We start from the raw sequence: 24,577 nt of genomic DNA, 5'->3' as shown, positions 1-24,577 counted from the left end.
AGAATGGCTACCATTAAGAACTCAGGCAACAACAGATGTTGGCTAGGATGTGGAGAAAAAGGATCTCTTTTGCATTGTTGGTGGGAATGCAAGCTGGTGCAGCCACTCTGGAAAACAGTATAGAGGTTCCTCAAAAAACTAAAAATAGAACTACCCTATGACTCAGCAATTGCACTACTAGGTATTTATCCAAGGGATACAGGTATGCTGTGTTGAAGAGACACATGCACCCCAATGTTTATAGAAGCACTATCAACAATAGCCAAAGTATGGAAAGAGCCCAAATGTCCATCAATGGATGAACGGATAAAGAAGCTGTGGTATACACACACACACACACACACACAATGGAGTATTACTCAGCAATCTAAAAGAATGAAATCTTGCCATTTGCAACTATGTAGATGGAACTAGAAGGCATTATGCTAAGCGAAATTAGTCAGAGAAAGACAAATATCCTATGACTTCACTCATATGAGGACTTTAAGACCAGAACAGATGAATATAAGGGAAGGGAAGCAAAAATAATATAAAAACAGGGAGAGGGAGAAAACATAAGAGACTCATAAGTATGGAGAACAAACAAAGGGATACTGGAGGGGTTGTGGGAGGGGAGATGGGCTAAATGGGTAAGGGGCATTAAGGAATCTACCCCTGAAATCACTGTTGCACTATATGCTAACTAACTTGTTTGTAAATTTTTTAAAAATTAAATTAAAATAATTAAATTAAATTAAATTAAGTTAAAGAATTTACACAGCCATTTCTGGGGAAAAAAAAAAAAAAAAGAGGTAATTTAAGACCTAGACACAGAAAGGAACACAGCCTGAAAAGATTGGATCTGGGGACAATTCAAAGGGAAGCCTCTGTAGTGTTTTCAGCAGGAGTGAGACGCAATCTGAGTTACTCTTCTACAAAACCACTGTCACACTGAATTGTCACCATTTCCACACCAGACTGTGGGTTCCTGGGCACAGAAACTAGCTGATCTTCACATCTGTACTCTTGGCGCTCAGCCCAGGTCTGCCACAGGGTAGATGTTTAATGGATGGTTGAATGAACCTCCTTGCCTCTCATGTTATTTCCCTTTTCTTCACCAAGCCAAGCCTTTGGTCTCGTTTCCGTCCATCAGTATCATGACAGCTTTACCACAGAGAATCAGATTAATTCCAATGTTAATGGTTGACATCATCTAAGACTCCAAAGCCTTTATATCTATGTGGTTGGTGAGCAACATCTGGATTGGACTGAACCTAAACACTTGGGACCCATGTGCAGGGCTTCAAACTAATGTACTGACCACATGGACCTGGGCAAGTTCCCCAACCTCCCTGAACCTCAGCTTTCATCTGTAAAATGAGCCCAAGGTATGGTAGTCTGACTTCCCCCCCTCTCTCTTGTATAATGCCCAGCACTCAGAGGAAGCTCAGATGTTTGGTCAATCCAACAAGGATTCCTTTCTACAGAGGCACCTGGTTGACTCAGTTAGTAAAGCATGTTACTCTTGATGTCAGGGTTGAGTTCAAGCCCCACATTGAGCATGAAGCCTATTTTAAAAAAAGAAAAAGGAAAAGGAAAAAAAGGGGTGCCTGGTGGCTCAGTCATTTAAGCCTCTGGTTCTTGATTTCAGCTCAGGTCATGATCTCACAGCCATAAAATCAAGTCCCACATTGGGTTCTGTGCTGGGGGTGGAGCCTGCTTGAGATTTTCTCTCTCTCTCTCTCTCTCCTCCTGCCCCTCCCCCACTTGCACATTTGCATGCCCACATGCTTGTGCTCTTAAAAAAAAAAATTCCTTATTACAAAGAGGATAAGAGGGCAGGAGTTCTACTATGTTTTAAAGATGCACCTCAGCTACCATCATGGAGATGCAGTCCATCATAAGTGTTCAATAAATAATCATAGACCTGATGATCTTCAACCTGATCTCCATGGTGCTATCTCATTTCAGGAGAGAAACTTTTCTCCAAATTAATTTTAATCCCACCCTGGGTACAGTTGATGACCAGGTACAAATAGGCTTATGCCTAGCTCAGATCTCCTTTGGTCCCCAAGGACATCCTGAGATATTTTGACAGATTCCTTGCCACACCTGCACCATTGCCTGACCTGTATTGAAGCAGCCTTACCAAGAAAATAAAAGGAAATGTGATTTTTAACAACTTGTTCTTGGCAAATTCATCATGGCCCCAGTGGTCTGCACTGGCATTCCAGCCAGGGCAAGTTATACCCAGTTTGCTATGACGCTGCTGGTTGGATAGGCATGTCTTCACAATCTGCCTGCTTTACCAAAGGGGTGAAAGACTAAGATGTTGGATGCCTTGAGGTTCATCAGTCATGGCTCCATGTTGCAACAATTTCAAACATGTCAACTGCCAGTAAATTTGCAACTATTGGCTGAATAGTTCTCAATTTTTTTAAGGTTTATTTATTTTGAGAGAGAGAGAGAGAGCACAGAGGAGGGGCAGAGAGTAAGAGAGAAAATAATAAGCAGGCTCTGCGCTGTCCGCGCAGAGCAAGACAACATGGGGCTCAATCTCATGAACCATGAGATCATGCCCTCAACCAAAATCAAGAGTTGGACATTTAACAGATATGAGCCACTGAAGAGTTCTCAACTTAATATCCTTAAATATCACAGAGCCTTAGTTCCATAATTGGGTATTTAAAAATGACTGTTAAATATTCATCTTCTCTTAATCCCACCCCATCCCACTCCCTACCTTTAATGCATAAGATGTGATAAGCTTAGGAGACAGCGAAGTTTCATAAGGTAAGAAGGTTTATATTGCACACAGATTTGATGTTAACACCTACATAACATAATAGCTATTGATTTAACATCCATGATGTGCCAGGCATTTGACATGTGGCAAGTCATTTAACCCTCATAACCTGTATTGTTATTACGGACATTATAAACAAACTGCAGCTCATGGAAGTGATTTGGCCTAAGTCTCCCAGTTAGTGATGGCAGAACAAGGATTTGAACCAAGGCACACCCTTAACCAGTACCAACTGACATCACCAGAGCCCGACACCCTCTCTCTCTCTTTTCTCTCCAGCCCCACCTCATATTCCACCTGACAATCTTCTCCATGTCCCAAGACACTGCCACTGCCTCCAATTTGCCCCAAGCTGCAGCACCCCTTCTCACATGTCCTCACCCCCAGAGTCGCACCCTCTGTGATCAACGCTTGCTCTAAGCCCACCTCCTCTCCATCTAAGCCATCTCAGCTACTCTTTCTTCCCCCACTGGTGTGCACACTTCTGACGTATGCTCCACCTGTTCACATGCACACATATCCATCACAGACCCAAACAGACTGCAACCGTAAGCAGATGTACTATTTCTCCTCTGAACCTCCCGCCACACCCAGGTGTGACAGAGAAGTCTCCTCTCCTCACAGCACCTACTTCTGGAATGACAAACATGGTCTGCACAGCTCTGACTGTGGACAGTCTGAGACAGAGCCGAGAAAGTGGACAGTCTGCTGACATGTCTCTGTGGACAGCCTCTGTGTTCTCATCAGAAGCTGCCCTTCCTCAAGGGGAAGGGATGTGCTAAGAATCCCCCGTGCGCCAGCTGCTATGCTAGACGCTTTACAAATAGGTTATGTCCTTTAACTCTCCGAACAACCCAAGGAGAAGAGGAAAGTGGGTTCACATCAATCACTGCTGGAGCCAGGATTCAAATCCCCTTCTGCTCACCTAGGAAGCCAGCCTTCTTTTCACTGCCCTGCAGTGTCACAGGGAGAAAAGAAGGCAATACTTACCTATATGTAGGTATTTCTGAGTGTGCAAGGCACTTCTAGGTGTATGATCTCTACTCTCCTTCTGAAAGATGGGACTTACCTTGTAATTCTGTTTATGGGCTTTTTCCCTTCCAAAGAAGGTAGACATTTGGCGGTCCCTTTTGTGACTAAAATCCTTAGGGAGTAGAATACATCTTTGAAACAGGAAAGGGAGTAAAGGTGTATCTACCCCATTCCTGGTCATTCTAAACTGAAAGACCACTGACACATCACAACCCAACCAGATCTCACACACACACACACACACACACACACACACACACACACACACTCTGGACCTCACAGTATTGGCTGCTTCCTGATTCCCCTTTTTGGATCTAATTGCCTCTGGCCAAAACTCCTTGTACTAGCCTCTCAATCCACCCTGCCAGGACACCACCCCCCAGCCATGCCCTACCCCTACAAAGGTTAGGGTGAGGGAATAATCCTCAAGGCACACACATACACTTTACACAAGCTTAACATCTGGCAGGTTTCACACTCCCCTCTATCTCATGCCATAGAGAAATCAGGATCCTAGCACAAAATATACTGTTTCTTAGCCTGACTTGTAACTCAAGTCTACACAGCAATGGGTCACTGGCATAGCAAATCCCCAACTTTCTTTACCAACTACAGTCTAGCTCGAAGCAGAAGTCACCACCCACTTCTGACCTGTGTTTGGAGCAGTAACTGTATGACACAGCTGGACTGACCAAATATGTCAACTGCCAGGTGACTCTGAATGGTTCCCTTCCTGCTCTGAATTAGAAAACTCACTCAAACCACAGGGGTATCAGGTCTGGGACAAATTATGCCATTCCTCCAAGAGGGACCCAATTTCTGAGCCTCGTCAGGACTCTAAAGTCGAGGCACAGAAATGTTGTCAGCAAGATCCTGAGAATCAGCAAAAGCTACCACAAACGAGCTCTTTCCTCACAGGTAAGTGCTTTCCTGTTGCTAAGCATCCCACTAGTTGAAAGCAACAGACCTCTTAAATGAAAAGTTGAGTGGATTGCTACTTTACACAAACCCAGAGGGAAAAAATCCACATGGATGAAAGAGGAGGCAATTGATCAAATACGAAGATCTAGACTGAACCGTGGTGTCTGGTTCCAATGCTAAGGCGGAGATATAGAGAAACAAAGCAGTAACCACAGGAGTGACAGATCACTGTAAAAACAAGAATCAATGTGCCACGGTTTACTCCCAGTAACATGAACACTCAACTTCTGACATAATGAGGTGGCATGCTGGTTTGCAACTAAAAAAACCATCCCCAGGGAAGGATGGAGGCAGAGGCTGTTCTGGGGGCTGAAGGAAATACTACTGAGCCTGAAGATGGGACTCAACTGATCTCACTCATTCACTAACTTGGGCCAAGAGTCAACTTCTCAGAGCCAAGGTTTACTTATCTGTAGAATGGGAATGGAAATAGAATAGCCATTGCAATAGAAGGCATGTGGACCTTTAAGCAAACCTACATCTGAATAGCGTCGCTTAATGAGTAACACTGAGTTAAACTCCCTGTAGTAAAATAACATCGAACCTCAGAGGCTGTTGCAAAACTTAAGTAAAGTGCTCATTACAGTACCAGACATAAGGAGTGTCTAATAACTACAAATTTCTATTAAGACTGTTTTAATACTACCTAACATGATGCTGAGCACTTTTCTTGCTTTATCTAGTCATACTTGATTTGTCTACCCTGCAGGATTTGTATAAACATGTTACCATTTGTAACTATGAGCATGGGATACTAGTGATTATCTCTTGGGAGGAGAAATATGATTTCTTCTTTTTGCTTATCTTTTTCCAAAATTTCTACAAACATCATTTATTGAGGCATATTCCTATTTTTTTAATGCCAAAATACAGTAAAACACAATGAAGATCAAGATATTGCTCACAGGTAATCTCCTATATGAGCCATTTCTTTTGGAGGTTAAGAGCTAACAAAAGTTCTGTTTTCCTTGAGGAACTGGCATGTGCTTTGCTTTTTAAGAATTAACTGGATTATCCCTTCTTCACTTTGCCACCAGGGGGCATAGCCTCAGGCCCTCATTCTTTGCATATTTCTATTTTAATTTCCCCAGTCTTGACATTCTATTCTAATCTATATGTCTTATCCTGATTTGGGATTTACTTATATTTTATTACTTTTCTCAATGTTTATCATAAATTTATTGCCTACAAATCCTTGTACATTTAGACCAGTTATACATACACATAAACTGAAGACTTTAAGGATTGCTATTGCCATACACTTCATGCTAGGTCCCTGCATTTCCAGAGTTCTTGGTTAGGACATAAAATGATAGAAATACAACCTGTAAATTCAATCTGAGATTTTTTTTTTTTTAATGCAAAACTACATCTCCCTGTAATAATATAAAAAAAAAAAAGCAAAAATACCATAACTTTTCAAGTCTTAGAAGTCCCATAATTAAATTCAGTTTTATTAAATGCTCAATTCTCAAAAGTATGTACATTTCTTTATTATAAAAAATCTCCATCCCCATCTCACCCTCCCTCACTCACTCCCCCAAAGTAGGTATTGTCCACACAGAAACAAACACAACAAAGTCTACCATACATCTAAAAGCAGGGAAGACAGGAGGTCCCCAGAGGACAAGATATGCTGGTGTTATCATGCAGAGCCCTCCTGCAGGGCGGGAAGAATGGGAAGAGCTCATAATACAAGAAGGGAACTGGAATAGGCAGACTGACAAAGACGTATATAATTTATACCAATTTACAAATACTTGAGGTGCCCACCAACTCCAAGAGAACAGACCAAACTAACACACAAAGGAAGGCCTCTGCCAGTGCCTCCTCTCCCTACATCAGGTCCCCCTATCAGGAGTCATTAGGAAGCCCAAACAGCTTCACAGTTCCTGCTTCCCGACTGCTGTCATATTTGCCATCTTTGTCATCACAGGCAAATGCCAGCAGAGGCCTTTTGGGGTGCCAAGCCACGGTGAAGGTCGGGGACTCACACTGCACCTCCCATAGCTTGTCTCCTATAAAAATCAATATAGAGAAACCAATAAATATGTTAATAATAAGAAACCACATTCATGAAGTACTTGCCTACATTAACTCACTTAATCCCTTTATTAACCCTATAGGATAGATACAGTCATCACCCCATTTTACAGAGAACACTGAGGCACAAAGAGGGCACAAGTCAGTAGGTGGCAGAGCAAGATCTGAATGCAGGGGCTGTGCTCTGAACGTACTCTGTCTCCCTAGGAAAACAGTAGTAGCAGCTACCATTTGTAGAGCACCCCTTAGGAATCAGATGAATTCTATTTTATTTTAATAAAGCACAATGACATCCCAGCAAGATAGGCAACGTTTTAAACCCCCTTTTATAAAGGAACAAGTGACTTAACAGTTAAGTCATACCTCAAGGAAGCAGCAGTCAGCACATGAAGTCTGTTTTCAAAGCTACAGATCTTTCTGCTAAATCACAATGCCTTGCAAATAGATTTCTTTTTCCAAAAACGTTATTCTTCCTACTTACTGAAATTAAACAGGATTTTTCTAAAGCCATTATCCCTTTAGTCCTGCTTTACTTTTCTTCAACCTTAGGGTTAAGATTAATGTAGTAAAGCATTAGCGATGTGGTGTTAAAGATGCAGAATGCATTAAATTATATACCTGAAATTGGTCAACTATATGATAAATTATATTTCTATAAAGCTCTTTAAATATATATATATATATATATATTTATATACATACGCAAATACATGTGTGTATAGGGAGAGTAGGAGAGATTCTTTTTTTTAAGTAATCTTATTTCAGGGACAATTAACCACTCTTCATGATGCTAGGATCTGGCAGTCTAGCTATACGTCTGGGCAAATTTCTGTATTATACAAATACCAAGAATAGTTTCAGAGGCTGCTACTCCCCTTTTACTTCTCTTTAGGCCTTTAACTCGAAGTCATTTGTCAAATTCACTTGGGATTGGTTAAGATAAAGAAATTTATGCAGTTCAAGAAAACCAGGGTAGATATGAAGAGGACTTCTAAAATGTTTCCTAAATAAACATCTTGACAGTTTTACTGGAAAGTTTAATCTCTGAATGATAAAGAAGGTGCTATCTGGGTGAGACTGACATTACTACTCCAGACCACCAAAGTTCCAAAAGACTTGGTGTAATACGTATGATGTGTCTAAAAGCTGAAAATAAGTGGACTTTTAAAACGTATGCTATCAGAAATAAAATTCTTACTTTGTTTTACATTTAAACATAAAAATATGTAAGATATAAAATCTTACTAAACATGATTCCAAATATAGTGTATACACACACACACACACACACACACATATAGATGTCTATATATAAAATATCTATATAGCGATATAGATATCTATATATGAAAAAAAAGATTGGAAGGAAATATACCAATATGTTAGGAACAGCTATCTCCAAATTATAGGCCTATATGTGACTGTTAGTTTCTTCTTTATATTTGTTAGCATTTTCTAAATATTCTACAATGAACATGTATTACTCTTATTTTACAAACTAATATACAAAGACATGCTTACTGCATAAAATTCAAACAGTACAAGGGTACAGAGCAGCACTGGGCAACAGAAACTTCTATGGTGGAGACATTCTACATCTGTGCCATCCATATAGAAACCACTAGCTACATGTGGCTACTAAAGTCCTTAAAATGAGCCTAGGGTGACTGAAGAACAGAACTTCTCATTTTATTTAACTGATTTCATAATAATAATTACATTATAATTTAAATCAAAATTTATCTTTTTGGGGGGCACCTGGGTGGCTCAGTTGGCTGAGTGTCTGACTTCAGTTCAGGTAATGATCTCACAGTTTGTGAGTTCGAGCCCCACATCGGGCTCGGTGCTGAAAGCTCAGAGCCTGGAGCCTGCTTCGGATTCTGTGTCTCCCTCTCTCTGCCCCTCCCCTGCTCACGCTCTGTCTCTCCCTCTCTCTCAAAAATAAATAAACATAAAAAAAATTTTTTTTAATTTATCCTTTTTCCCTACTGTAGTTTTCTCCCAATCTTCTAAGTCTGAAATAAATTCTTTCTTTCTTTTTTAATATATTTTTTTAAACATTTATTCAGTTTTGAGAGATAGAAAGAGAGAGCATGAGCAGGGGAGGGGCAGAGAAAGAGGGAGACACAGAACCCAAAGCACACTCCAGGCTCTGAGCTGTCAGCTGATGCCAAAGAGTCCGATGCGGGGCTCAAACTCACGGACCATGAGATCATGACCTGAGCCGAAGTCGGACGCTTAACCAACTGAGCCATTCAGGTGTCCCTGAAATAAATTCTTTCAAAAGTCTTTCTACCAACTTAGCTTTAGCTTCTTCACCTAAATGGGAACACATCACATGCACTGATTGGCTACTTGTTTTGCTCATTCAGTAAAATGCCTTGCCAATCTTCCATTTCGGCACATACAGAGCTATGTTTTTTCTCTTGGCACACTGTAATATGGATGCATCACAATTTATTTAATTAGCTCATCATAATGAAAATTTGGACTATTTCCCATTTGTGCATAAAACAATGCTGTAAATATAATTGTGCTTCCCTTTGATAATCATTTGACTTTTAGTTTTTAGCCTCAGTTATAAAGAAAATTAAAAAAAAACTTGTTAAAAGTATTTGAACTGTTTACAAAAATTAATACAGCCATATTTGATATAGTTCTGAAGATTGTATGTGAACTAAATCACATTTTATATGTATTAGGTGAGGCAGACAATTAAACTTGCACAAAGATGGCATGGGAAAAATAGCACACACTTGCACTGTTAAGAGCAAACACTACGATAACCTTTCAGTAAGTGGTTTAGTCCTTTACAAAATGTGAGCACTTTGGACTCAGTCAAAAATTCACTTCAATAGTTTACCCAAAAGGATGACCGCATTAGTAAAATGAAGTGCATAAGGATATTTCTCACAGCATTATTTATAATGGTGCAGATGAGAAACCACCAAATAGATGGGCAACTAAAGTATCTACAGGCATATATATGTATATACTGGCAGTTTAAGTATATACTGATATAATTCAATGGAATTCTAAACTGTATGAAAAGTGGCAGTAGAGGGGCACCTGGGTGGCTCAGTCAGTTAAGCATCGAACTTCGGCTCAGGTCATGATCTCGCAGTTCGTGAGTTCGAGCCCCGCATGGGGCTCTGCACTGACAGCTCAGAGCCTGGAGCCTGCTTTGGATTCTGTGTCTCCCTCTTTCTCTGTCCCTCCCCCACTCACACTCTGTCTCTCTCTCAAAAATAAATAAACATTAAAAAAAAAAAGTGGCAGTAGAGCTCAACAGCCACGGCCATGTAAGAAGCTATAACATCCTCAAGTGAGGCAGCCACATCCTGGAGCAGGAGAGTATCCATGCATCACATTAACAAGGGTGACAAAGGAGCTGCATGTCCGAATGGCTGGACAATACTCAACACAGTGTCATCAACAGAAGCATTGTTAAATTGTGGACTCTCAACTTTTTTATTTTATTGTTTGCTGTTTTCTACACAGTTTCAATTCTTTTACTAAAGTATCATGTATTTCCAAAAACAATAGAGCTGCATTACAAAATAAATCTGAGGGTAATGACAGAAGATGACAGAGTAGGAGGATCCTGAGCTCACCTCCTCTCAGAGACACACTGAGACAACAAGTATGTCTATCATAACTAACTGAAAATGACCTGAAGACCAGCAGAAGAGATCTTCCACAGCTGAATATAGAGAGAAAGCCACACTGAAAGGGTAGAAGAGGTGGAGACGTGAGTCAGGAACCAAACCCCTGGTGCAAATAACGACAAACGGGAGGGACATCACAAGCATGGAGTGAGGGAATCAGATCCCAAACAGGGCAAGCCAAGCCCTAAGGACCTACACTGAGAAGACTAGTTCCCATAATGTCTGGCTTTGAAGATCAGCAAGGCTTAACTTTGGGAGCTTTAGAAATCAGCGGGGCTTAACTACAGGAGAACTAGAGGGCAGAAGAGTCAACACACTAAGTTTCTCAGTCGGAGACAGCACAGAAGCAGCAACTTGAAAAGCACCTAGGGTATACATGAAGGATATTTATCGACTAATTTTAGGATGTGTGCCAGAAGGGCAGAGATCTGCAGGAGATTTCTCCAGGAATAAAAAGTGCTGGCAGGTGCCATTTTTCTTGGCTTCCCTGAGCCTAGCTCTAGCTGGACGCTTGCAGAAACCAGTTCTAACTCTCTCCATCTTCCTCACTAGCAACACATGCCCCGCCCCAGCATTCTCCTACCACCCACCCTACCCAACCCACTGGCCTCTGCAGGCACCCCTCCAAAACAGCTCCTGCCCTGCCACACCCAGCAAGCAGCCCCAGATGGGATGCCTCCAAAGTGACACCTCCCCTAGAAGACAGGGGAGATACCCTACACAGCAGCTTGCCCACAGTTCCTACAGCCAGGCCTCTTAGCTGGCTGCACAAAGAATTAGCCCTGCCCTTCCATGTACCTGCAGCTGTTCACAGAGGCTAATTACAGGCAGCTAGGCTGACTGCCAACGCCCCCCACAACTGAGCCCATGGCAGCTGCAGCCAGGCCTCTCAACAGCATGGGCAGCAAACCCTGCCCAGTGCGCATGCAGCAGGCAAAGCGGGTTACTGCAGCCAGCTGGGCTGAAGGCCAACCCCACCCATCAGCATGCCCATAGCAATCACAGCTCAGCCACAACAGGAGGGTGCACACAGCCCATACGGGGGCACCCCTGGTGCACCTGGTTCCAGTGACCAGGGTGGATAGCACTACAGGGCACCACAGGACCTCTTCTACATAAAGCCACTACTTTCAAGGTCAGGGGATGTAGCTGACCTACCTAACACATAGAAACAAACACGGACAGTTAGATAAAATGAGGAGACAAGGGATATGTCCCAAATGAAAAAATAAGACAAAACACAGAGAAAGGACTAAACAAAACAGAGATGAGCAATATGCGTGATGAAGAGTTCAGAGTAATAGTCATAAAGATACTCAACTGGACTTGAGAAAAGAGTGGATGAACTCAGTGAGAATTGCAACAAAGAGACAGAAAATGTAAAAAAGAACCAGTCAGAGATGAAGAATATGGTAACTGAAATGAAAAATACACTAGAGAAAATCAAGAGCAGATTAGGGGATGCAGAAGAACAGACCAGAGATCTTAAAGACAAGGTAACAGAAAACAATCAAAACTAACAGCAAAAAGACAAAAGAATAATAAAAGTGAGAATAGGTGAAGGGACCTCTGCAAAATTATCCAGCATAATTAACATTCCCATTATAAGGATTTCAGAAAGAGAAGAGAGAAGAAAGGGGGAAAAATAATACCTGAAAACTTCCTGAATCTGGGGATGGAAACAGATATCCAAATCCAGGAAGCAAAGAGAGCTCCAAACAAGATGAACCCAAAAAGGTTCACACCAAGACATAATGATTAAAATGGCAAAAATTAAAGATAAAGGGAGAATCTTAAAAGCAGCAAAAGAAAAGCAAACAGTCACATACAAGGAAAAACCCATAAGTCTTATCAGCTGATCTTTCAGCAAAAACTTTGCAGTATGGAGGTTCCTCAAGAAATTAAAAACAGAAATACCATATGATCCACTAATTCCACTACTGGATATTTACCCAAAGAAAACAAAAACACCAACTGGAAAGGATACATGCACTCCTACACTTATTACAGCATTATTTACAACAGTGAAGATACGGAAACAGCCCAAGTGTCCATGGATAGATGAATGGATGAAGAAGACGTGGTGTATATATACACAGTGGAATATTAATCAGTCATGAAAAAAAAATGAGATCTTGCCATTTGCAAGAACATGGGTGGACCTATGGGGTATTAAGCTAAGTGAAATAAGTCAGACAGAGACAGACAAATACCATATGATTTAACTTATACATGAAATCTAAAAAAAAAAAAAAAAAGAAACAAGTAAATAAACAAACAATAGAAAACAGACTCATAAATACAGAAAATAAACTGGTGGTTGCCAGAGGGGAATGGGTTAGGGTAATGGGTGAAATAGGTGAAGTGATTAAGAGGCACAAACTTCCAGGAACAAAAAAGTAAGTCATGAAGATGTAAAGTACAGCAAGGGGAACACAGTCAACATTGTAATAATGTTGTATGTTGACTACATTTACTGCAGTCAATGACTGTAGTCAATTTACTACATTATACTGCAGTATAATGCATATAACTGTCAAATCACTGTCTTATATGAAATTAATATAACATTATATGTCAACTATCCCTCAATAACGAAAAAAATTTCAATTAAAAATAAGTAAATCTGAGGAAATTCTTCTGTAAAATGGATACTCTTCTCCCATTTTTCTATTTTCAAATTCTGTTGGTTGTTTTTAAAGCAAATCACATGTATTTGATAATTCCTAAAATTATTAAAAAATATGTATTTTTTAAGTTACACACAAGCAAAATATAGAAAAAAACATACACCACAACACTTAAAGAGATTGTATTTAGATGGTGGGACCACAGGTCATACTTTTTTCTTTCTCCTATTTTCTGTATTTTAAAATTTTCATTATAATAGAAGAATTAATAGTTAATAAAATGCAAAATATTTTCCTAAATCACTTTCTTTCAGACCTTTCTTTTAACTCTCTGCTCCCTCATGACCCAACTATAGCAGTCATAATAAACAAACCTGTCTCAAGCAGACAAATTCATTTATGCTAATACTGGTGAAGTAGTAATGTGAAGATGAAAATACAAGACAGAAGTCCTGATGGCCACAGATGACAGAGAAGATCATTATGGTAGTGAGGGTTTCAGTTACCTGTCTCTACTTCAGCAATGTCAATAAAATGATCTTCTGAAGCTGATGCCAGCATTTTTCCATCATGGCTAAAACTGAGGGTCCTCACAGGCCAATCCAGCCTATAACAGAGAAGACAGAGGAGACATTAGAATAACCCAATAAGAGGAGGGCACAATTTCACCCAAAATGAAGTAAAATTAACTTATCCAGCAAGGAAAGTACTGGCAGTGCTGCTTACCTGGAAAAGCACCGAACACACACTAACTCATCCACATCCCAAAGGCTGACCAAAGCATCTGCACTTCCTGTGGCAAAGTACTTCCCCATGGGGTCAAATTTGATGCAGATGCAGTTGGAAGGATGGGCATTGATGGACTGCACAGGCTTCAGCTCTGGGTAGCTGAGAAACAAGACAGATGGCAATCAAACTATGGGAAGAGGACTATGGTACTGAGACAACAACAGGAGACGCTGAAGAAGAAAACCAAAGTAAGACAACATAACAAATATCAGACTATAATTCAAACAAACTTTTCTAAACTTTAAAAAAATAAAATTAGATTATCATCAGACCTTTCTGACAATAAGACTTTCTGCCAAAAGAAAATGGACTAACGTATTTAAGCTATACAGGGAAGAAAATATGAATCAAGGATTTTTTTTTAGTAGGCTTCACGCCTAGCATGGGGCCCAATGTGGAGCTTGAACTTATGACCCTGAGATCAAGACCTGAGCTGAGACGAAGAGTCAGACACTTAACTGACTGAGCCACCCAAGTGCCCCAAGGATTTTTTAATTTTTTTTTAATGTTTATTTATTTTTGACAGAGAGAGAGACAGAGCATGAGTGGCAGAGGGGCAGAGAGAGAGGGAGACACAGAATCTGAAGCAGGCTCCAGGCCACGAGGATTTTTATGTCTAGCAAAAGTGACTATCAATTATAAAAAGCTCAAATACTAAGCATAATATAATAAAGTAGTTGTAAGTTTTATTAAGTCTATAAATTATAATAAGTATGAACTCAGGGAAAACTGTTCCCATGAACCCTGTTCCTGAGGAAGCTAAAGAATGAGCTTTAACAATCAAATGACTAGAGATTCATCAGCATAGGACTGTCAATGAGCATTACATATATAGCCTCTTGTGTATGTATTGGTGGTGGTAGTGGTAATACTGTTATTCTGAGATATCTCCACATATAACATGGATAAAGGTAATAAGTAACTGTGGGATATTCTAATTCTGTAATCCCGTGTCCTTGAGAACCTGAATACTCAGTTTGAAGGAAAGAGTTACTTATAATATAGAAGATATTTAGTAAAATTCCTCTAGTCCTGAATTTTAACTGGAACTTATCAGTATGAATTCACAAGATATTTTATCTTTAAAAATACACACAGAGGCACCTGGGTGGCTCAGTCTGGGGCTTCTGACTTCAGCTCAGGTCATGATCTTACAGTTCGTGAGTTCGGGCCCCGTGTTGGGACTCCATGCTGACAGCCCGGAGCCTCGAGCCTGCTTCAGATTCTGTGTCTCCTCTCTCTCTGCCCCTCCCCAGCTCTCACTTTGTCTCTCTCTCTCTCTCTCAAAAATAAACATTAAAAAAATTTAATAAAAAAACAAATACATACCTACACATATGCTTCCTTGCTCTATCCACTGGAAAGGTCTAGAAATAATAACGAATCAATATGGACATCGGTAGCTCCGATATTATTTCTCAGAAAAAGAATCCAGGGATTGATTCTTAGAGAATTTTCTGATTAAAGGTCTGAGGCAGGAAGCATACAAGATGAACTTGGAATACTCATCATACCAGAGAGCAAGAAACTGAAGACTACTAACACTGTCAAAAAAATGACTCAGGAATCAACCTGAAGAGGCTCCCATTGGCTAAAGATGGGATAATTTGAGCTTCCATAAGGATAATTATTCCAATAGATTAAAACACATCTACCATGCTTAAATACATGAGTTTATAATATAATGAGTCTTAAAACTAGCTGATTATCTTTGTAAGTGATAGAGAACTAATTCATTATCTGATGACAAGAAGCATTTATCCTGTCTTTTCTAAGTAAACTATATTCTTTTTTTTAAGTTTATTTTTATTTATTATTTTGAAAGAGAGAGACAGAATGTGCATGCACAAGCAAGCACAAGCGGAAGAGGGGCAAAGAGAGAGGGAGACAGAATCCCAAGCAGGCTCCCCACCCAGCACAGAGCCTGACGTGGGGCTCCATCTCACAACCATGAGATCATGACCTGAGCCCAAACCAAGAGTGGGACAGTTAACCAACTGAGCCACCCAGGTGCCCCAAAGTAAACAATATTCTTAAGTAACCAAATAGTAGGGGCGCCTGGGTGGCTCAGTCAGTTAAGCATCCAACTTTGGCTCAAGTCATGTTTTCACGTTTTGTGAGTTCAAGTCCTGAGTGGGGCTCTGTGCAGACAGCTTGGAGCCTGGAGCCTGCTTTAGATTCTGTGTCTCCCTCTCCCTCTACCCCTCCCCTACTCGCACTCTCTCTTTCAAAAATAAATAAACATTAAAAAAAAAAATTAAATTCCAAAACTAGACAGAGACCCCACTAAAAAGGAGAACTATAGACTGATTTCCCTGATGAACATGGATGTAAAAATCCTCAACAAGATATTAGCCAACCGGATCCAAAAATACATTAAAAAAATTATTCACCATGACCAAGTGGGATTTATACCTGGGATGCAGGGCTGGTTCAATATCCGCAAAACAATTAACATGATTCATTACATCAATAAAAGAAAGGACAAGAACCATATGATCCTCTCAATAGATGCAGAGAAAATATTTGACAAAATACAGCATCCTTTCTTGATAAAAACACTCAAGAAAGTAGGGATAGAAGGAGCATACCTCGAGATCATAAAAGCCAAATATGAAAGACCCAGCACTAATATCATCCTCAATGGGGAAAACTGAGAGCTTTCGCCCTAAGGTCAGGAACAAGACAGGGGTGTTCACTCTCGCCACTGTTATTCAACATAGTATTGGAAGTCTTAGCCTCTGCAATCAGACAACACAAAGAAATAAAAGGCATCCAAGTCAGCCAGGAGGAGGTCAAACTTTCACTCTTCGCAGATTAACATGATACTCTATATGGAGAACCCTAAAGATTCCACCAAAAAACTGCTAGAACAGATTCATAAATTCAGCAAAGTTGCAGGATATAAAATAGACACACAGAAATCAGTTGCATTCCTATACACCAACAGTGAAGCAGCAGAAAGAGAAACCAAGGAATCGATCCCATTTACAAGTGCACCAAAACCATAAAATACCTAGGAATAAATCTAACCAAAGAGGTGAAAAATCTAGACACTGAAAACTAGAGAAAGCTTATGAAAAAAAATGGGAGGATGACACACAAAAAAGGAAAAAGATTCTATGCTCCTGGATAGGAAGAACAAATATTGTTAACATGTTGATACTACCCAAAGCAATCTACATATTCAATGCAATCCCTATCAAAATAACACCAGCATTCTTCACAGAGCCAGAACAAATAATCCTAAAATTTGTATGGAACCAGTAAAGACCCCAAATCACCAAAGCTTTTCTTCTTGAAAAAGAAAACCAAAGAAGGAGGCATCACAATCCCAGACTTCAAGCTATACTACAAAGCTGTAATCATCAAGACAGTATGGTACTGGCACAAGAACAGACACTCAGATCAGTGGAACAGAACAGAGAACCCAGAAATGGACCCACAAACGTATGGCCAACTAATCTTTGACAAAGCAGGAAAGAATATCCAATGGAATAAGGACAGTCTCTTCAGCAAGTGGTGCTGGGAAAACCGGACAGCAACATGCAGAAGAATGAACCTGGACCACTTTCTTACACCATACACAAACATAAACTCAAAATGGATGAAACACCTAAATGTAAGACAGGAAGCCATCAAAATCCTCAAGGAGAAAGCAGGTAAAAACCTCTTTGATCTTGGCCACAGCAACTTCTTACTCAACACATCTCCGGAGGCAAGGGAAACAAAAGCAAAAATGAACTATTGGGACCTCATCAAAATAGCTTCTGCATAGCAAAGGAAACAATCAGCAAAGCTAAAAGGCAACCGACAGAATGGGAGAAGTTATGTGCCAGTATCCAAAATCTATAAAGAACTTATCAACCTCAACACCCAAAAAACAATCCAGTGAAGAAATGGGCAAAAAAAAAGGAATAGACACTTCTCTAAAGAAGACATCCAGATAGCCAACCAACATATGAAAAGATGCTCAACATCACTCATCATCAGGGAAATACAAATCAAATCCACATGAGATACCACCTCACACCTGTCAGAATGGCTAACATTAACAACTCAGGCAACAACAGATGTAGGCGAGGATGCGGAGAGAGGATCTCTTTGGCACTGCTGGTGGGAATGCAAGCTGGTGCAGCCACTCTGGAGAACAATATGGAGGTTCCTCAAAACATTAAAAATAGAACTACCCTACAACCCAGCAATTGCACTACTAGGTATTTATCCAAGGGATACAAGTATGCTGTGTTGAAGGGACACATGCACCCCAATGTTTATAGAAGCACTATCAACAATAGCCAAAGTATGGAAAGAGCTCAAATGTCCATCGATGGATGAATGGATAAAGAAGATGTGGTATATATATATACAACAGAGTATTACTCGGCAATCAAAAGAATGAAATCTTGCCATTTGCAACTATATGGATGGAACTAGAGGGTATTATGCTAAGCGAAATTAGAGAAAGATAAATATCCTATGACTTCACTCATGAGGACTTTAAGACACAGAACAGATGAACATAAGGGAAGCAAAAATAATATAAATACAGGGAGGGGAACAAAACATAAGAGACTCATAAATATGGAGAACAAACAGAGGGATACTGGAGGGGTTATGGGAGGGGGGATGGGCTAAATGGGTAAGGGGCATTAAGGAATCTACCCCTGAAATCACTGTTGCACTATATGCTAACTAACTTGTTTGTAAATTTAAAAAATTAAATTAAAATAACTAAATTAAATTAAAGAATTTACACAGCCATTGCTGGGGAAAAAAAAAAAAAGGAAGAGGTAATTTAAGACCTAAACACAGAAAGGAACACAGCCTGAAAAGATTGGATCTGGGGACAATTCAAAGGGAAGCCTCTGTAGTGTTTTCAGCAGGAGTGAGACGCAATCTGAGTTACTCTTCTACAAAACCACTGTCACACTGAATTGTCACCATCTCCACACCAGACTCTGGGTTCCTGGGCACAGAAACTAGCTGATCTTCACATCTGTACTCTTGGCGCTCAGCCCAGGTCTGCCACAGGGTAGATGTTTAATGGATGGTTGAATGAACCTCCTTGCCCCTCAAAAAGAATAAAATCTTGCCATTTGCAACTATGTGGATGGAACTAGAAGGTATTATGCTAAGCAAAATTAGTCAGTCAGAGAAAGACAAATATCATATGACTTCACTCATATGAGGACTTTAAGACACAGAACAGATGAACACAAGGGAAGGGAAGCAAAAATAATATAAAAACCAGGAGGGGGACAAAACAAAAGAGGGTTACTGGAGGGGTTGTGGGAGGGGGGATAGGCTAAATGGGTAAGGGGCATTAAGGAAATCTACTCCTGAAATTATTGTTGCACTATATGCTAACTAATTTGGATGTAAATTAAAAAAATAAAATTAATTTTAAAAATAATAATAATAAATAATAGTAATAATTAACCAAATAGCAGATGAGAGGAAATACCTTATATTCCAACAAATAAATAAGCATGTGAAATCAGCTAAATTCAGACTAGGAGAATATCTGCAGGTTTTCAACGACTAAATTAGAAGTAAAAGAAGGATGCAAAGTGACTTGGTAGTGTAACATACTTAAAAGACATCTAATTTTTTTAAATACACAAAACTAGAGTATCTAGAAATGCATACATGGTCGCTAAAACTATAAAGAAATACTATAAAAATCAAGATAGTGTTTCCTTTTGAGGAGGGGGAGATATGAGCAGGAAAAGCACACGTTTGGACTTCTGGGATGGCCAACAAGTTACATTTCTTGACTTGGGTGGGGTTACAAAGATGTTGGGCATATAATGGTTCATTAAGCTATACATTGTTTTAAGTGATTTTCTGTATCTGTGTTTTATTTTCTGATAAAAAGGCTTTAAAAGAAAAAAGATATAGAATCCTTACTAACTACAGAATAAAATCCAAGCTGCTAAGCATAGAATTCCAGCCTTTTATAATCTGGTCCCAGATTATATCTCAACTTTATCTTCCCATTTTCAGGCCCTCTCTTCAGACACCTTATCTGCCACCACTCCCAGCAACTCTGACCTACCAACTATTCCCCAAATAGACCATGCTTGTTCACACCAGTTTCGTCCACTGTATGGTTCCCTTTTGCTGATTCTTAAAATTCTCCTCAACTTTCAAGATCAAGCTCAAAAGGTGCCTCCTTCAAGCTCCAACTCCCACAGTCCATATAAATTTCTTTCCTTGGGGTTCCATAGCAAATTCCTAGACTCTCTAACATAACCTATTTCATACTGCCTTGCATTACCCACCCAGAATAACAGAAAGAATAGAATCGACAAGCCTGAATTTCAATTCCACCATTTCATTCATTTACAGAATAAATATTTAATGAGATCCTAACTCTGTGTAGCAGGTATTAAGTTAGGCACTAGGGATTTAAGAGTAAACAAGTTACACACGGTCCTTACCCTCATGGAATTTATAGTCTAATGGAAGATACAAATAAACATGAAATTATAACATAGAATGAGAAATGCTTCCAACAGGAAGTACATAAAATAAGCTTCTGGGGCCCTTAGGTGGCTCAGTCGGTTAAGCATCTGACTTCAGCTCAGGTCATGATCTCGCGGTTCACGAGTTCGAGCCCCATGTCAGGCTCTGTGCTGACAGCTCAGAGCCTGGAGCCTGCTTCAGATTCTGTATCTCCCTGTCTCTCTGCCCCTCCCCCGCTCACGCTCTGTCTGTCTCTCTCTCTCTCTCTCAAAAATAAACATAAAAAAATGTTTGTTTTTTTAATAAAAAAAATAAGCTTCTAACCTGGGGAAGTAGGAAGATGATGAAGATGGCTTCCCTGGAGGGTAAATGATATTTAAGCTAAGACTTTATGGGTACAAATTATCCACAATTCAAGGTGCATCTACTTCTAGTGCTCACTAGTTGATAGTGATTTAACCTCTGTGAATCCCAGGTCCTCATCTGTCAAATAAGATGCATACTATCAACCCCCTAGAATTTCTGTGATGACTTAAGTAAAATATAAGGTGCCTGGCTCAAAGGTGCTCAACAGAGGTTAGGATTCTTTACTACCACTTGTCCTTTGACCTCCTTCAGGACAGACTCAACATCTAATTCATCTCTGTATCCACCACAGCACCCAGCACAAAGATCAGACAGTTCCTAAGCTAGAACCCTCTCACCTGAGGATGTTGATACAACCATTGCCATTTGTCAGGAAGAACATGTTATTGTCATTATTCCAAGAGATTTCATTGACTTCAAACTTGAACTGCTCCTCCGCTTTGGAACGGTGTGTCTTGGCATCAATAAAGGTCACCACATCATCCTTGTTGCCCACAGCAATGGTCTGTCCATCGGGACTCCAGCAGATATTAATGTTCTCCCCTGGAAACCCAGATATAATCAGCAAGATATTGTTTGCCCATAATCCTCCAGAAGTTTATTTTTTTTATCATACAAAGACCAGAGCTATTCACTAAGGTCCTAGTCAATAGAAGGGCATGACCACTTACTCAACAATTTTGAGACCAGCACATTCATCTACAAATTTCCCCCCTTTGGGTCCTCACAATAATTCTCTAATGGACACTTCATTATTCCTAATTTACATATGAAGAAATGGAAGATAAGAGAGATGAGCCAAAATGTCAAAGCTATAACGTAATAGAGCTAAAATCTAAGCCAGATTTAACTCCAAAGCCTCTTATTCTTACACCAACATTTCCCAAACTCCAGTCTTTCGAATGCCACTTTCACAATTTCTGTCCTATGTTAACAGCTATATTTCCTTACTCAAGACTTTTCTTAAAATTGACTCAAAAAATTTCTTAAATAAATTTAGTTTCAATTTAGCAATGAATTCTACAGGCTAGTTCTTTTTTTCTGGTAGGTATTAAGATATAGACACTGCCAGTTTTGAATGTTCATCCATGTTACACCTAAATCACACATGCATTACCAGCCGTCTACTTGGAGAAAGCACTACAACATTCCATGTCCAGGTACCAGTCTTGTCAAAAAGTCCAGTGGCCCACAGTGAACACATTGATTAGAAATGTCATCAACTTTACCAATTCTATGATGCATATTTTTTTCACACTTTATTATCTATAATGTATCTTAAAATACAACAGGATGCATCTCAAAATTTTTGGTGCATCATGGTTACGTAGAAGCTTTATCTTCTTTCCTACTAGCACATAAAATATTGGTGCATCTTGTAATCAATCAATATAATAAATGGCCTCAAGGTTTACAGAACAATACCTGGTGAAGAACAGATTCTACAAACATACTGCACGACTTCCAGTTCATTTTGTCCCAGACCACCAAGACCATTCACTCCAAGATCAGCCATTCTACCCTATCAACAGTTTCATAAATTCTCCACACATCTGTACATGCAGTTCCCTCCTAGAGCTGCCTCCTATCCCCCACCAACCCACTGTACCCTGACCACTAAATCCCTATTAGCTATTCTAAGAGTTTGCTCGAATCTGTGAGACCTTCCCTGTCTCCACAGGCAGACTTAAGCATTTCCATTCTGAGTGTCCATCTTTTAGACCTCTCCAGTTAAGACGAACCATGTCATATCACGTAGGGTTTTTTTTACACGTACGTCTCTCTCCCTGCACTAAACCCAGTACAGGTCCTAGGAGCTGGAGATTGTCTTATTCAGCCCAGGATGTCTCATACCTAACACAAGGCCACGAATAGAGAAGATAATTCAGGAAAGGCCTGTTGAATGACTAGAAGTAGCTCATTCCTATTGCCCTTTCTCTGAAGAGTCACCTTTAGTGTTCACAGTGGCAATGCATTTCGTAGTCCTCACATCCCAGATGCGAATGGTTTTGTCTCCAGACGCGGTGACAAAGAGGTCAGGATTACTTGGGTGCCAACAAAGCTGGTCCACACTATCCCCATGTCCCCGATAATTGTTTTCTTTAACCTGAAATAAGAGAATCCAAACATCACTACACACAAAAGTACCTGCCTCCACATGTAATTTTTTTAACCTTATTCAAACTAAAGTACCTTGTGACCAACAAAGATCTGGATAATTTAAAAGACACCAATCCTTCCAAGCCCTTTCTGCCAAACTACTCCCAATACCCACCCACACTTCCTCCCCAATCACTCTAAACTGTTCTGAGGTTTGGGTTCCATACCAATGGCCTTACTCTTTTGTCCTCCCTGTCCTTCCTCCTTCTTTCTGGTTTTCCATCCTTACTCTACCACCCAGGTTCCCAGTCTTGCTCATCCCCACAGAAAGCCCTATTATTTTCAAAAGGGCCCCCCTCACCACCATGGGGACCTCACCAGCACCACAGCACCCTAGCCACTCCTCACACTACACAACACCTTCCTACCACTCTCGTACACCCCCATCTCACCCCAGTCCCATCCACCCTCCTCACCACCCGTCTTCATCTCCCCCCCCCCGGCCCCCTCATCTGAACTCCTCCTCACTACTACACTCCCTCGCACCCCCACCTCCCTCTTACCACTGCCGTCCACCTCTCCACCACACCCCCTCCTGACCCCTAACCACCAGCCTCATCACTCCCACACTCCTCTCTCGTGCACTGCACACTCCCAACATCCCCACACCCCTTGCCTCCACCCCCCTTTTCACCCCCATTCTCTCCCTCAACACCACACCGCCCTTTACCACGGCCCCTCTCTCCTGCTGGGCCGGTCCCTGACAGCTCACCAACCGGTCCTTCTCCAGCAGGAATACGCTGGCCGTCTTGTCGAAGGACCCCGAGGCAAGGCGACGCCCGTCGCAGCTCCAGGCCACCGAGTGCACCTTGGCGCTATGCGCAGGGAACTCGCGCGTCTTGCTGTGGCCGCGAAACAGCTCCTGCATTCCCAGCACGTAGCGTGTTGGGCCGCTGGTCACTGAGCACCAGGGAGCCATTGAGCCAGGACCACTCTGGCCCAGCGCCGAGGGCCCCATGGCCGCCGCAGGAACCGCCATGACAAGCTCCCGGTGGCCCGCGAGGACACGGCCGCTTTGGCCCAGTCAGTCCTGCCGCCGCTGCCGCACGCCTGCGCCCGGAAGAGCGGCTCTCCCCCGCACAGCCGCACTGTGGGCCATCCGGAGGGGACTACAAATCCCGGCATGCAGCGCGCGAGCTTCCTTACTTTTCAAATACGATTACGATTTAAGTATCTTTCACAGTTAATGATTCTAAGGATTTTAGGGCCTATTTCCCCCTTACCTACTGCCAGGTAGATATATTTGTATCCCTATTTAATTGAAAAAGAAAACCAATGCAATACTTCTAAACCTCAGTTCCCCATCAGTGAAAGACATTTTTTTCTAGGGTTGATCCCCTAAACCTCAGTTCCCCATCAGTGAAAGACATTTTTTTCTAGGGTTGATCCCCACCCTCAGTCCCCTCCCTTGGAGCAGAAGACTCTCCACACTCTGGCTGGTGAACTAGGGGTTTGTGGGTGTCCACAGTTCAGGAGGGGAGGGACTGAGAAGGAGTCCAGGGAAGTCTTTAAATAGGCAAATTCTCCTCTTTTAAAAGGTACTACTGGTGAGTGATAGAAGCAGAAATATGTTCACTTTAGTGCAGAAGGCCGATCTATACAGCCTGCATAGTTCTGATAAGGAGCATATACGTACTGGTTGCTACATTCTT

General features: G+C 41.0%; 1 protein-coding gene across 1 annotated transcript; it reads right to left on the bottom strand.

Moving 5' to 3' along the window:
* Window positions 1-6,214: 6,214 nt before the first annotated feature.
* On the bottom strand, window positions 6,215-23,955 carry THOC3 (THO complex subunit 3). The gene is made up of 6 exons (XM_047090924.1): window positions 23,638-23,955; window positions 22,716-22,872; window positions 21,104-21,308; window positions 13,866-14,027; window positions 13,646-13,746; window positions 6,215-6,816 (listed from the first exon to the last, which is right to left on the bottom strand). The coding sequence occupies exons 1-6, from the start codon at window positions 23,902-23,904 to the stop codon at window positions 6,653-6,655; spliced, it is 1,056 nt and encodes a 351-aa protein (XP_046946880.1). The 5' UTR covers window positions 23,905-23,955; the 3' UTR covers window positions 6,215-6,652.
* Between the last annotated feature and the right edge of the window lie 622 nt (window positions 23,956-24,577).

This window comes from Lynx rufus, unplaced genomic scaffold (genome assembly GCF_022079265.1).
Source record: "Lynx rufus isolate CCGP_SWC_20201006 ecotype Redwood Valley unplaced genomic scaffold, mLynRuf1.p SCAF_1, whole genome shotgun sequence".
Lineage (NCBI taxonomy): Eukaryota > Metazoa > Chordata > Mammalia > Carnivora > Felidae > Lynx > Lynx rufus.
This window is presented reverse-complemented; position numbering and strand designations above follow the sequence as displayed.

Coding starts and splice junctions, on each gene's coding strand:
- THOC3 (XM_047090924.1), bottom strand. CDS start 23,904: ATGGCGGTTCCTGCGGCGGCCATGGGGCCCTCGGCGCTGGGCCAGAGT. Junction 13,747..13,865: donor TGTGTTCGGTGCTTTTCCAG/GTAAGCAGCACT, acceptor TCTCTGTTATAG/GCTGGATTGGCCTGTGAGGA. Junction 6,817..13,645: donor CATTGCTGAAGTAGAGACAG/GTAACTGAAACC, acceptor TGATTTTTATAG/GAGACAAGCTATGGGAGGTG.